The following is a 15245-nucleotide window of genomic DNA, read 5'->3' on the forward strand; positions in this document are numbered from 1 at the left end:
TGAGAATGATAGGCAGTGTAAGTATCCATGCCTTCCAAGACAACATGACTGCTGGATGCTCTTTTGAAGACACAGACTACATTATGTAATGTTGAATTCCAACTACAAATTGTCGGCTAATGTAAGGTGACATGGCTGTCAATCAGTCACACCCACAACCATTAAAACCTGTTTTTGTGTTAATAGTAGCCTAGCTTTTGGTGGCATCACTATCAATCTATAAATGTCACAGACAAAGGTCTGTGACATTTATAGATTCATAGGTCATCGATTGTAGGTAGTACCAACAGCCATTAAGACATGCAAATCCCTTGACTCCTTCAAAAACGCTCTCAAAGGGCACCCCGTAAAATCTGAATCCCCCCCGCCCCCTTTCCCCCTTACTGTATATATTTCCTTTCCATTTTTACCTCCTTACATGATTTCCTGTTTTTTATATAAATGTTCTGATGAATTGAAAAAGGTGGACCCTGTTGTAAACAAGTGTAATGCTTCAGTAACACTAACAGTCTTGTACCCATTCTGCAAACTGTTAATATACTTCTTCAATCAATCTTGGGCTTGTATTTCTATGTCATGTTACCTGGTCTATTTTTCTTGGTTCTGTGTCTGTTTTCTCCAGCTGTGTCTCATTTGTAATCGGTCTGTAATGGGTTTAAGTCTGTTTGAGATGTTCTTGTTCACCTGTCTCCTGGGTTTCCGAGGCTACCTGTCTCCGGGGTGCCTTTGGGTTCTCACGTCACCATCACGTAACACAGAATCATTTTAACTAAATAAACAAATAGGTTAACCCAGGACCACTTCACCTATTTTCAACCTATCCTCATATAACATGTCCTCTATGTATATTGTCTAATTGTTTTCCCTACTTGGTCTGTGTCAGGGCTTATTTGTGGACAGTTCAGAACCCCCGACTACCAGCAACATCTTCAGTGGGGGAATCCAAGGTAATAGAAACTGCAGTCCTTATCTCCCTGCAAAGTTAGCATGCTATAAATTGAAGCCATTGTTCTCGCATTAATAACACCAAATCTGAGAATCTGAGACAGACCAAGTAGAACAAAATGGTAGGTCTACCATTTAAAAATGTTATATATAATATTATTATATTATATTATATTATTAAAGCACTAAATACTTTGTTGTACAATGTGGCAAATGTATCCGATCTACAAGCTCACAACACTTCGCTATGCTTGTAGATGTGCTATTTTTGCTATTTTGGAACATTTGTGATATAGTTTCACATAATATGGAAATTTATGTTGGAATACTATTCAAAAGAATAACCACCAGGTTGAAAGTGGTTAATTGGGTGTTTCAGAAAATATTGTCAGACTTTTACAGTCTGGGTTGACTTAATGGACATAGAATAGGTAACAGAACAAACTATTCAGCTTATTTTGTAGAATGTATCAGGAAATATTCCATTGAAATGATGGAACCACCCTGGACTTGTAACCTTGACTGGAATCATTGTTGGCATGCTAACAGACAGGTATTTCTAGATTCTTCTCACCACAGTATACCAACATAATAGTCTGCCAGAATGTTCTTTAGAGTAATTGTCTTTGTCTGTGTTTTTGGTAATCCTTTATATATTGATAAATTACAATAAAGGCCAAGTTATGGTTTGCCAAAGCATCAGTTAGGCTTAATTTAAATAAATAAATACATAATAAAATAAAATAAAATAAATGTATAATTTAGGCTTATAGTGCCAATTTTCTATGGACTGTGTCCTGAGAGCAGAAGAAAATACTTCATGCCTTACATAACTGATGCACTACACCTACAGTATACTGAACGGACATGTTTTTTCTCTTTACAACCAAAAGCATGCACCTATTACAGGTCTGTAACTCTTGTGGAGGGGCCTGGTCCACGTCTGGTCTAGGTCGTGCTCTGTGAGGAGGCCGGGTCCACGGTCACACTTCTGGTGGGCTCCATGAAGAGGCCTGGTCCACGGTCACACTCGGCAGTCAGTTGGGGGTTCATATTAGAGGTCCACAGTTGAGAGCAAGTTCTCTTTTCCAATTACCCCCTGGTTACAGTAAACATAACATACAATTTAAACACAAATACATTACAAGATAATAAACAATTCAAAGTACAGCTAGATCTCAAATTAATCTTTTAAATCAAGTTGAATAACTGAATAACAAGTTATTCAGTTTTAAAATTGATTGTAGACAGTTTCACATGTGAGGTGCATATTAATGAATGGCTGTTTTACCCAGTTCCATGAAAATATATTCCATATAATATATTTTTCAAACATTTCTTAATCCTTTCCAGATTTAACTGATTAGACACAGTTTCTGTACCCCTAGGATTACTGAAATGGCCTGGGCAGGTACTAGTACCATGATTTGAGAAGCACTGCTTTACAGTAGGTCTGTGTGCTCTGTGTAGGCCAGCTGTTAGCTGGTTAAGTACTTTCGATATACCCCACATCCCAATATGGTACACTGCATAAATGAAACAAACAGAAAAAGCGTATGCAAATGTACGGGTCCATATGGTTACATAAGAAGTTAAGAACTCTGTCAGAGTTGCAAATGGCTAAATTAACGATGAGGATTTTGAGGAAGCACCACATTCATGTTAAGCATGTTGACTGCCCTCCTTTGGCTTGCCCTCCGTCAAACACTTGTTTCCCTTCAGTCTTCTTGTCTGAGTCTCCTGGAGTGTGCTCCATCTTATGCCCAGATGAAAGGCACAACGGTGTCAGCGAAAGAAAGAAGGGAAAACAAGAGGTCGAAGCAAAGCGGCTCATGTGTGAACCTCAAACACAAACCACCAAAAGACAAACGAATGCAGTGAATAATGGAGCATGTTTATTCACCCTTTTAATCCCCATTCCCCAAGCCTCGCTTTTGTTTCAACTTCAAGCAAAGTGTGATAGAGAGGGAGCCACAGAAAGTAATGTGTGACAGGAATGCATTTCCAACACACTTGAGAAACACGTTATCTCATATGGTCTCCAAACAAGGATTAACCCACATTTAGTGAGTCAAGTGTTCCATGGACAATTAAGAGTTGCTAATAAAGTTAATGAATATTTTGAAAGGGGGCGGCAATAAACATTTTATTGTCCAAACTTCAAATGGTACATCTGGATAATATTTAACCACAATCAGGGGACTGAGCATAGCAGTGTACTACACAGAAGCACAGAGCGGAGAAAAACAACAAGGTGCGAACTGTTCTCTCTCTCTCCTTCCCATTCTAAAATACACCGCTACAGTAACTTGCCCCCCAATAGAAAAGAGGGACTGCCAACGTTTGCCCACAGCGGGATCACCCACACTGTTTGTTCATGGCAACACAGGACCAATGTAAAGTAGCCCCCAAACCTTGGCCAAAGGCCCATCTGAATTTTAAGTGACCACTGTCGCCAATCGCGTGTCTTTGGACTTTTCACTCCCTCTTTCTTACTCTGCTTCTCACTCTATTGGTCATCTAGGGCTCATTTATTTAGTCGGACATACACATATCAAGGGCCTCCTTTCAGTCCTGTGGGGCCTAAGGACAATATTTCTTATTCCCCCAATGGCAAGACAAGCCCGCCCACTGTCCCCTCATTGCTCTATATAAGGGTGTGTGAGGAACTTATGATAAGAACTTCAGTCTCAATACAAGCCTGGCCATGCGGTTTAAAGTCCTCCTTCATGTCTACCTGCTGTCACTCATAAAGCATGGTGAGTATTGTGCCAATGGCCTTGCAGATATGATAAAAAGTATTGTTTTCTTCTGCTAATACCCTGCTTTTGGAGTTGGTTGAAATCAACTGCAAATCAGTGCATTATGCACTCTCCCGATTTAAGTGTTGCAGAAATTATGTTTTGTGGCAATCCCATTACAAATCAATGGAATGAAAATGTAGGAAGTGGATCTAATCGTGACTACATGTTTGCCAGACACGTCTCAGTCAGGTTAGGTCATATCTGTGTCAACTCAGACCTGACTATATTGTAATCTTGTAATCTCCCATGATTTTTTTTGTAATTTCAAGCAAACTTGAAACTGCGGAAACAGCATGCTTCTGTTTGGAGTTTAATGTACACATCACAAGCTTAGGGCTATATATAGTGAATAATGGCGTGTGAGTTACTGTTTGGCCCAGACAAAACTGTGTAGTGTCAGCAAGCATTGTAAGCTTTCATATAATGTTGATGATTCAAATACTGTTAAGTCAGTAGCTTTGTCATCTGTATGAATATCTCATTCCACACTTTGATATGGCCAGGTCTTCACCTTTTTGTTTAATGAATAATTTAACATAAAAAACTGATCAGGCATTTGCTCTGGGTTGACATGACCTTAATAAATCCTAATGTGAAAATGAATCTAAAGAAAAGTGTGGCATAACTTGATTGGTTCTGTTTGCGATCGTATTTATTTGATTGTAGTGAACAATTCACACTTAGAGTGAGTAAACACACTTAGACACTTAATGGCCATGAGTATTTCAACACTGGTGAGACATCGTGTCAATATGTGTCTATCTGTCACTCTTAAGAAGTGCTACAATAAACACTTCAGGGTGAAAGTTTTCCACTCTGTGAATCTCTGTTCACCTAACCAGACCAAAAGACCTTTTGTTTACCCTATGACAAAAGATCTACAAGGTAATGTTGACAGTCTTCTCTTGAGTCATGTTCAATTATGAAATATAAGGAATTGTTCATCATAAGGTATATATTATTTGTTCAAGTCATTTGGAATGTGAATTGTTGGAATTGTATTGTACAATGTGTTCTCATTTGTATGACTTACTGGAGCATTTCTATTTGATCTCTCTGGCTGATGTAACGTGTATTGTTCTAATTCCAAATCGTTTAGTATCTAAAAGAAAAGAAACACCTGCTTATCACATACTGTACCGAGACAGACACCCTGTTTACACTTTGCATTGGAATGCGTCTTAATCAGATAGCTGGGATATGGTTTGAGGCAGCAATCTGATTTCAAAATGCGTCTTTGGTGTGTTTACACTTAGATTTATGTGGTTAAACACATTCCAGAATCTATCTCATTACTTAGATGCATTATAAGGCTACAATCTATATCTGTGGGCGATGTCTCTTACATATAGTCCATTGGCACAGGTTACATAGTGTATATTGACAATGATGACAACATTTCTTTCAGTGGTGTTGGAATTTGGTGATAATGGAGAAATGGTTCAATTTGCACTCCCTTTTAGGTAGAAATACGTTTAGGTTTTAATCTTCAGCATGGGTATCAGTACCCTCAGTACCAGACAGTTCTACTTCTGACACACTCAATATTTAAAGCTAATTCTAAATAGTTCATACAATCTCAATGTAAAGTAGTACAGTCTCCTTTCTGACAGTGTGGACATTGGTCTTAGTAACAGACACTCTCCAAGATCATTTCATTCTACAGTATGTCCATCAAAGACTTAATTTATTTACTTTGTTGTGCGACATTGTTGTAATTAACCCTGTACATGATTTAAGACCAAAATAACCCATTCATTCATTGTCCCTCATTGACAATAACTGATTTGATAAATCTTTCATGTAAAAAATCTGTTATTATCAGCAAGCGACACACAGCTTAAACCCTTTTTCTTCTTCTGCTCACAGCTTCACCAACTGAGGTGACGGTCAGCCCTTACACAGATGCACTCCTTCCCTGCTCTGCCACCTTGCCTCATGCAGCACAAGAACCCCTGCTTCAGGTCAGCTGGGTAACCAATGGCTCTGAAATCGCCTCATTCGGAAACGCAACGCAGCACATAAACGGGGGATTCAGCTGGGACACCAGTCAGTTTCGCAATGGAACGTTCGGGCTGGTGGTCCTTAACGTTAGCCTCACCTCACAGGGGCTGTTTGAGTGCACTGTCACCTACAATTCCACTCAGCGGAACATCACAAATGTCATATTGAGTATTGAAGGTAAATCCTTGCATTCCTTGAAGTTTTCTGCTTGCCAGTAATAGACCTAACTGTACTGTAATCAACTGATAGTTTGAAGAAGCATTGTATCAATCATTGCACCTACTCTGATCTACTCAATAGAGTAGATCAGAATTGTGTGTCGTTTACTTTCAGTGCTGCTATGACAACAGAATGTCGCTTTGGATCAACAGAGGTCTATCTATTTTAAATAATTTGAAACTCCCCCAAACAATCCTTAAAATGTAGATCAAGAGTTCCAGGCTGACAAACGAGTAGTATTGTATTACATGCCAACATATATTGACTTTGAATAGTTGTCTTGAGTTATGTTTGTCTATTCCTTATCCTCCTTTAGCTCCCCCCACTCTTTCGGTCCCGTCTCAGTGGGTGGTGCTGGAGAGAGAGAGCCAGCTGGATTGTCGTGCAGAAGGTTTCTACCCGCCTCCCATTTACTTCTCCTGGACCAGAGATGGGATCGTGATTCAACCTCTCCACGAGGTCGAAGCTGAACAGGGTCTAGATGGGTATTACTGGGCTGTGGGCAACCTGACATTCTACCCTTCTCAAGAGGACCAGAATGTGACCTTCGGCTGTCAGGTCACTCACTCTGGGGTCAATCATGTCCTACCATTCCAGCTCAACATCACCTGTGAGTGATAGGACTCTGGACCTTTGTTTTTGTTTTAATTTTTTATGTTCAGTATAGTACAGTACAGCATATCTAAAAGGGATCAAAAGCTAAGAAATGTTCTACTTTTACAATATTTCAGTTTTCATAATCGTTTGACAACTGTTGTGTCTGATTACTGTACGATAACCACAAATGTATCTATTGAAATCCACACTCAGTTTATTAATCTATTAATTAATATGAGTCACTCACTCCTGGTAGAGATGCCATCTAATCTAGGAGGAATGTTGCCGGTTCGACCCTCGGCTTGCCCAGTCAAAGTATCAAAGTGTCCCTGAGCAAGAACCCCTAACAGCTCCTGCCTGTGCACTCATGTGAGCCACTTGAGCAGCCATCTGCTGGGAGAAGCCAGTAAAAGTAATCCTCCCCCCATTTCCCTTTATGTAAATGCTGTAATGCATGTCGTCCTCTCTCTCTCCTCAGACCTTCCCACCGTCAGGCTGTCTGTTGTGCCCCCGTCATCCCGCGACACCCCTTTGACGCTGTTCTGTGACGTGGAACGGTTCTACCCGGAGCAGGTGTCTGTGACCTGGCTTCATAATGGCTCGGTTCTGCCCGAGCCCCCCGTCAGTGAGCAGAGCCCCGATGGAACCTACAGTACCAGGCGCTACTATAACCTGGGCCCAGGGCTGAGGGAGCAGGCTGGGGGTGTGGAGTGTGTAGTCAACCAGCCTGGGGTCATAAACCCAGCCCACAGCAGGGCCTCCCTGGAAGAACTGGATCCCCCAGGTATAACACTTAATTTCGTCGATTCGATTGCTATATAAACTGTTGAGTTTTTTTAAGCAGAATATTATAGAGTAGGACAGTAAAACCTGTTAAATTGTGTTAAATTATTCATTTGTAGTATTAAGGATTTATTGTCTGTTGTCCGTAACTTCTTTGTCCTGCCAAGGACACAAAGAAATCCAAAGTTCTACTGATGAGCTAATTAAGGCAGAATGCCCTCTTGGGCATTCTTCATTAATTGTGTCCTACCTGACACCAGGGTCTAAATGTCTAACATGGGGACCAATTCCAAACACTGCAGTTGTATTTGTATAGTTATTGTGTGTAAATCAAAGTTTATTCATTCAAATATGTTCTGGATTAAAGCCTTAATCACATGAACCCTATAGCTTCACTGTTCTGGGCTTCTATTTGGCGAAAATAGGCGAACATTCTGTGAAAATGGCAGATCTACAAGCTCACAAAGCGTTGCGATGGGAATTTGTAGATTGGCAATTTTAGTGATAAGTGACATGCATACATCTCCCTTTCTCTATGTCTTCTCAGAAAAGGATCCGGTTCTGAACAAGTCTGCCAAAGCGTCTGTGGCTCTGATGTGTATTTCTCTGGTTCTGGTGTTCCTGCTCTGCTTTGGGTTTTCGTGGAGGAGAAGAGATGGTAAATCACAGCACAAGAACACATCAATGTACTGAATCTCCTATGTAATATAATACCGTATCCTGTAACTTTATACCATAATAATGTTTTGTCTTGCATGCTGTAGCGTAGCCAGACGATCAAAGATCTTAGCCAGCCTTATTATGCAAATTAGAGTTCCTTCATGGTGCAGGGTATCAGGATTGTTTTTCAAAACAGTGGGCATACCGTAGGTTTTTTAGTGCAGATTTTCTCCACTGTTCAACTCCATATTGAATTTTTAATACCTCAGATGTATCTTAGCAGTCGGAGATCTCTGATCGTCTGGCTTTGCGAGATACCTTAAAGCAATCTACCAATCGCGATCTACCAGTAGATCACAAAGGCTGTGCAGGTAGATCACATGACATTCCCCTAAAGAATATTCCAATATATAAAAGACAATACTTTGCATCTGCCACTTGAATTAAAGGCGACTTGTTTGATTGACATAAAAAAGCGCCTGTCAGCTCAAATCCACAATGCACCATTTTGTTTTCAGTGTTGCTGTGCACAAACATCGGTAGCATTATAAATTAAATCGAAAAAACCCTACCTATTCCATTTCTCCCCCTCTATTTCCCATTCCAGCGCCGCTATTCTAAAGCAACCTCAGGTACATATTTAAACTATTTTCAGGGACAAGACAACTCACCCCTTTTCCGTTTTCCTCCCGGAATTTTCCCCAGTGAGGGGTGGGAGAGGCTGGACGGCAGACAGCTGGACTTTGAATTTCTCTAACTATAAACTTTCATGACAGCAGTATAAATATAATTTATGAAAAGCTACTACAGTGAAGTCTGTTCACAGAAGTTGTTGTAGGCAATCTGACGATTGGGTACCATTTGAGTGGGCAAAACCTTACATATACTAAATAATACTAAATTGTTTATAGGGTCAATATAAGTAAAATAATATAGCCTTTCCTATATTTTTCCAAAAAGAATACAAACAGTGTTCTTTTCAGGTGGGTAGATCTTGTTGAGCTGGTCATTTTGAAAGTAGCTCTCAAGTCAAAAAAGGGTGAAACGTTGCCCCGTGTTTACAGTACATAACATTACCTCTATACCAGCCGTTATCAGCCACTGTAGTAGTGTGGTGGTGTTCACCTGCAGAAACACATTGCTCTAGCTCACTGTATGTTGTTGGTTTTGGTAGACGGGGATGTTTTTGGGCAACCAAAGCAAACAGTGCAAAACAGTGAAAAAATACAACAAAAGGAGCAATGTGTTTCTGCAGGTAAACACCACCACACTACTACAATCATGGCTGATAACGGCTGGTACAGATGGCAATGGTGGATAAAAAAATATATATTGTTTTGTTATAAAAACACAGGGCAAGATTACATACTATCTATGCCTTTAAACTGTTTCTAAACTGTTACTCTAAAACTCTAAACTTTTAAATCTGGGAATTCAACCGTGTACAAGGCATCGTTGCAAAGTAACATAATATACTACGCTCCTTGCAAGGCAACTGAAGTGCTTGAGAAACCTCTGCAAATATTGCACAATGGCTGACCCCCTGCACCACTCCCCTTCTCTCCCCTCCCTCCCTTTTCTTCCATTCCTGGGACTCAGAAAAGCAGAAGTCTCTGACCGTATCAGGGATCATCCTTCCTCCACGGGTCATAGTAGGCCACAAGGGCAGGGTCACAGTAAGCATCGAAGGCAGGATGGTGGACCGAGTACAGACCAAATGGTTCCTCAATGACACCCCGATCACTGACACCTCGCTCACAGGTAGGAGGGCAGGCCTCTGTAGAGATATTGAATAATGCCATCGTATTGCCATTCACTGCCTATTTTTTCCAACCTCATTGTTTGTTTCTTTGTTCTCTCTTTTACACTTTTTAATGCTGCTAACACATGATAACTTCACATATTAAGGACCCTTAAAGGCTCAAACTAACTTTAACTGCCTCTATAACCCCCTAACCACCATCCATCTGCCCTACGGTCTCACTCTCACATCCCCAGTGTCAGAGAAGGGTCCTCTGCTACCATCCAGAGGAGAGATGGGATACTACAAGCTGCACACCCAGGGACCACTGCACTCATCAGGGACTGGCGGCACACAGCAGCTGCTCTCTTCACTAACCTTCATCCCTCAGATCTCAGTCCACAAAGGGGCTGTGTTTAAATGCCAGGTGTCTTATGTAGGCAAGGACAAGGTGGTGGTGGAGAAGGTGTCAGAGAGGTTTTCCGTACTAGGTAAGGGAAGGGATACTGTTTTGTGTTCTCTAATGGCTGAATAAATACTGTGATAAGGATCATCACGTCTACCGCTGTCAAATCATAATGTCGCTGAACGTCCTCTTTCAGCTGCTCCAGAGGTCTCCGAAATCCAAATGGCAGAGACAGTGGATAACTCGGGTAAAGTAGTTTAAAATGGCAGAAGTTGATCGAGTAAAAGGTGTTGGTTCTGTGCACTGAGTTTCTCAGTCATAATACCGGCTGTGATGTCCCTGCAAAACCAGACTCAAGCTGTCCCCTTCTAATTTGTCTCATCCAGATGTTATCACCATGACGGTCCAGGCCTCCCATTTCCACCCAGATATCATCACATTCCGCTGGTTCTGCCAAGGGGGTGAGCTGAGCCCTGTGGCCTCCCAGGCCCTGACGTCCCCTCGGCCTGATGCCAAGGGCTTCTTCTCTGCCTCCAGCCAGTGCAAGCTGCCCCGCAGTGAGCTGGAGGCTGGGGGCACCAAGGTGTGGGTCAGTGTGCACCACATCGCCCTGAAACAACCCGTCACCCGTGAGACTCGAGGTGAGTCCGGAAAGAAAGAAAGATTATACTTAACGGTGCTGCAAGTGATGTTATTGGTATAGTAATCATTGCTATAGACATAGTGTGTTTTCACATGAATCTTCCCGTCTCCATCTCTTTTGTAAACAAAATACATATTCAGGGCGGGATACCAATTTCATCAGGAGAGAGAAGTATACAGAAGTATACAGGATAAACAAGTGAAATTGGAAGTAATTAAACTAAAGAATGAGTGGACATGAGTTATGTTTATTAAAGAGATGGAGTGACGACTGACGGGAAGACCCCTGTACTGAATAAACACTCTACAGCAATGATTGAATGGAAGACATGGTGTTATAACCAAAAATAAATCACACATGTGTGATTGATTGATTGATTGAAGTATTTAATAACAGTTTGCAGAATGGGTACATTTCACATGAAAGCACAACTCAAAGACTGTTACTGTGGACGACACACTGATAAAGCATTACACTTGTTTACAACAGGGTCCACCATTTTCAATTCATCAGAAAGTGTGTGAAGTGAGCTGCACTCTTATCATCATACATCATCATACATCACATTCCGTGCTCAGCTAATCAGCTGAGCACATTATGTGCTCATACTGACACTCAAATCTGTGTATATAGGAGCTTTAATGTTTAATTCTCCAACATATTCCTGCCAGGTTTCATGAAGAGACCATGTGTGTCGGAGATTGTGCGCTGCACCTACGCCCCAGATCAACCATTGACGTTGGGCTGTGACATCACAGGGTTCTACCCTCCCGACATCTCGGTCACCTGGCTGAAGCTGAGGGCAGGAGAGCAGGATGACCAAGAGGATGACGTCATCGAGGGAGGAGATGTCTGGGGCCCCATACAGACATCTCCCAGAATGTACCGGGCCACCGCCACTCTCAAAACGGGCCTAACGAAGGAGGACAAACGGGTTCGAGGAGGTGGGATCATGTGCCGAGTGGAGCACTGTTCACTAGACGAGCCTATAGAGAGGTGCTGGAGGAGCGATGATGTTGGTATGTACTGTATGTTTGTTTACAAGCACTTTGGGAACGTATACACACAGTGACCGTTGTGCTGAAGTAAGAGCAAAAAAATGTGTGTCACCTGTGTTGTGGCAGCATAATCTTTTAAAAATAGTGAAAACAGATGATCTACAAGCTCACAGCATGTCGCATCACGTGTCTTGATGGGCTATTTCCGCTATGTTATTATTGTTAAATAGTGCATTTGTTCAAGGCATTGCAATTCTTGTGCTAAAACAAAAATACAACATAGACAAGAAACATCTTCAACATAATGAAACAAAAATAAGAGTGACACTAAAATAGTTTCCCCCCCCCCCCCATTCCAGCGCCTCCCTCCATCCCGTCATCCATCTCTGTGTGCTGGAGCAGCGAGGGGGTCGGAGTGTTCTCTCTCCTCCTGAAGGGAGGCCACCCCAGGGCCAAGTTACTCTGGTCAGCCGGTGGGAACACACTCGCACCTCTGGCGTCCAACGAGACGGAGGACATCGCGGATGACGGACAGAGGGAACTGAAGAGCGTGTGTGCCCTGGAGAGGAGCAGCCAGCAGCCGAGTCACGCAGCTAAGCAGCCCGAGAGAAGGAGGAACGGACGTGCAGCGAGTACGTATGATGAGTTTGACCACTTTATTGGCCAAGGATTGATGGATGGAGGGAGCGGAAACTAAATAATAATTTCCCAGAGGTCACAGCATTGACCTTTGCATAATGACCTCTTAGAAATGCAAATGTGCAATGGTGATGAATGATGATGTGTTAATTTCCCAATATTATTTACCTTGTGTAAACTAGGCAAGATGTGAATGTATATGTAGGCCTACTCTTATTTACTAAATATCAGTTTTACTCCTGTTCCAGGAAGCTGAATGAATTTGTGTTTTCTTTGCAGAGACAAAAGCTGCAGTCACAGACTTTGACACAGAAGGAATCGCATATATTGACGAGAAGTTGGAAGGAGAGAACAACAACATTGACAAGGAGGAGGCGGAAGAGGGGAGTGACGAGGAGGAGGAGGACGTAGAGCAGCAGCCAGGTGCACTGCACATTAACGGAGTGAACTTGAAGGGCCTGAGAGCGGATGAGAGAGAGCAGCTGAGAGTGTGTGTGGAGATCACACACCCAGCACTCAAGCTGCCCGTCTACCGGACATGGACAGGTACATTATGATCGCTCTGCCACGAGCACATACCACAAAGTCACTACTGTGTATGTATGGTACTGTGAACCACAAATATTTCATGTCAAGGACCCCCAAATAAATATGATTGTGAACACAGAACCCCCAATCTGAAAACATTTTGTTTTGAAAATGTTACAATGTTTTCAAGGTTTTCGGGGAAATGGCAGATAAGTGTGTCACATCATGTACATCTGATATTTCAGAAGATGTATAGGGTCAAAGTGGTTAAACTAACTTTGATACAAGGGCTGGCTGTGGCTCAGGAGGTAGAGCAGGTCGTCCAATGATCCGTGGGTCGGCGGTTTCGAATCCCAGGTCCTCATGTCCACATGTCGATGTGTCCTTGGGCAAGACACTGAACTGCCTCCAATAAGTTGTGTGTCAGTGTGAGCTTGCCACCATTGGTGTATGAATGTGGGAAGTGAGGACGCTGGCGTCGACTGTTTGCCGCTTCACCTCCCAATGTATGAATGAATGAACCATGAATAAAGTGCTTTGAGCACTTGGAAAAGCGCTATAAAAATGCAATTCATTATTAGTATTATTATATCAACTAAGTTTACTGTTGACCCCCTGGAACCGGGTCCTTGTACCCCACTTTGAGAAACACAAAATCATCACTGTTAATTTATTACATTTGTAACTCTGGAAATACGCTTAGTGATTGTTTTGGGGGGGCTTTTCTTGCCTCATTGATAGTCATTCCACAGGTAGTATAGAGTAAAGACTCAAAAGACAGGAAACTGGGAGAGAGAGAGTCGTGGAGTGACATGCAGTAAAAGTCCACCGGGCCCAGGAATTGAACCCGGCCACTGCGGCCAGGACACGTCAAGTATTGGGGGCCAGGGCCTACGTGGTACGCACCTTAACCACCCAGAGTAAAATATCCCTGAGGGAACTGTTTTCGACAAGTTTTGCTCTCTTTTTCAGTGGGTGGAGGGAGCAAATAATGGTGCACTATAACTAAACAAAAGCTTGTTGCTGTGCACTAATGTGGTTTTCCTGTCCAAGAAAGAATGATCACAGGGTGGGTGCAATACAAATGCACAGGACAGGATTTGTGCAGTGGTTGTCATATTAACCACTTGAGCCCAAATTTATACCATATGAAGGTGTTGCACAATGTGTTGTGACTGTGAGCTTGTACATCAGCTGTTTTTTCTTTCTTTTTTAACAATTCAAGTCAAAGCTTTGACGGAATGATGCATAAAAGGCATAGCTACATTACAGATAAATAACAAATAACAAATTGCATTTAAACTGACGTAAAACCCACTGCCCCTATCCTATACCGCTGGGAGGAACTAAAACAAACATGCACATTTTGAAAACACATTTCTGGAAGTAGCCTAGATTAAGGAAGTTTGATAACGTGTAGCTACTTCTCCATACTGACATGACTCGCTCACTTTTTTCTCCTCCAGAACCACACGAGGAGGTGTCTTCTGCATGATGACCGCATCCAGTCTGCACTCTGCAAAGGGTCCTGCATCTGTCCTAGATGTCATCTATAGCAATGGTTCTCACCTTGTCATGCCATCTGAACAGAGTTTTGTGCCCCATACAAGATTTGTGTTGTGCATGATTATTATTATTTTTCAAAAATATTCTTTATTAATATTCTTTTGAAAATAGCATGAAGTCACAACGCACCGGCACTGCATCACAATGCGACGCGTTGTGAGCTTGTAGTTCGGCTAAAGCCGATGTGTATATAGGGTTAAACAGATTTGGATGCTATATTAACATACTGGGGACCCCCTGTTACCCCCATCAAGGACCCCTGGGGTTCCCCAGACGTATAGGCCTATAGTCTATATTTATTACTTCATGTTCCTAATAGGCTACACCATCCATGTTCTCTGTTCTCTCTTCCAAATCATTGATTTTATTTTGTCTAACATTTTGTTTGTGTTTTTGTACAATTGTTTTTGCAATTTTTCCAAATACCTGTATTTTGACAATTAAATATAGTATTTTTTAATTGAGATTTCCCCTTTTGTGGGTTTTACAGTGTTAGTCATGGTTTCTGGTTTTGGTTTTTCAGCTGTTAATTGATAAACCGCAGCAGCTCTATTAGGAAAAGATACAACTTTTTGAATTCACATCATAGACTGTAAAATATAGATTCACAATCATTTCTGCACATAATATATAACTTTGATTATGACAATTCAACTTGAAGAGATCGGCGGCCTATTATATATCTACATCTACAAGTTGTAGTTTAGGTTTA

General features: G+C 41.8%; 1 protein-coding gene across 1 annotated transcript; it reads left to right on the top strand.

Moving 5' to 3' along the window:
• Window positions 1-5: 5 nt before the first annotated feature.
• LOC308333621 (uncharacterized protein) lies at window positions 6-14948 on the top strand (the record flags this gene model as incomplete). Its single annotated transcript, XM_080790078.1, has 14 exons — window positions 6-17; window positions 884-947; window positions 5619-5930; window positions 6289-6582; window positions 7048-7353; window positions 7900-8010; window positions 9612-9773; window positions 10011-10244; window positions 10356-10406; window positions 10546-10800; window positions 11474-11821; window positions 12160-12432; window positions 12719-12985; window positions 14434-14948. 14 exons carry the CDS (start codon window positions 6-8, stop codon window positions 14460-14462), a joined length of 2718 nt encoding a protein of 905 aa, XP_080646204.1. The 3' UTR covers window positions 14463-14948.
• Window positions 14949-15245: the final 297 nt, after the last annotated feature.

The sequence above is a fragment of the Protomyctophum bolini genome (genome assembly GCF_963924005.1).
Source record: "Protomyctophum bolini genome assembly, chromosome: 18".
NCBI lineage: Eukaryota > Metazoa > Chordata > Actinopteri > Myctophiformes > Myctophidae > Protomyctophum > Protomyctophum bolini.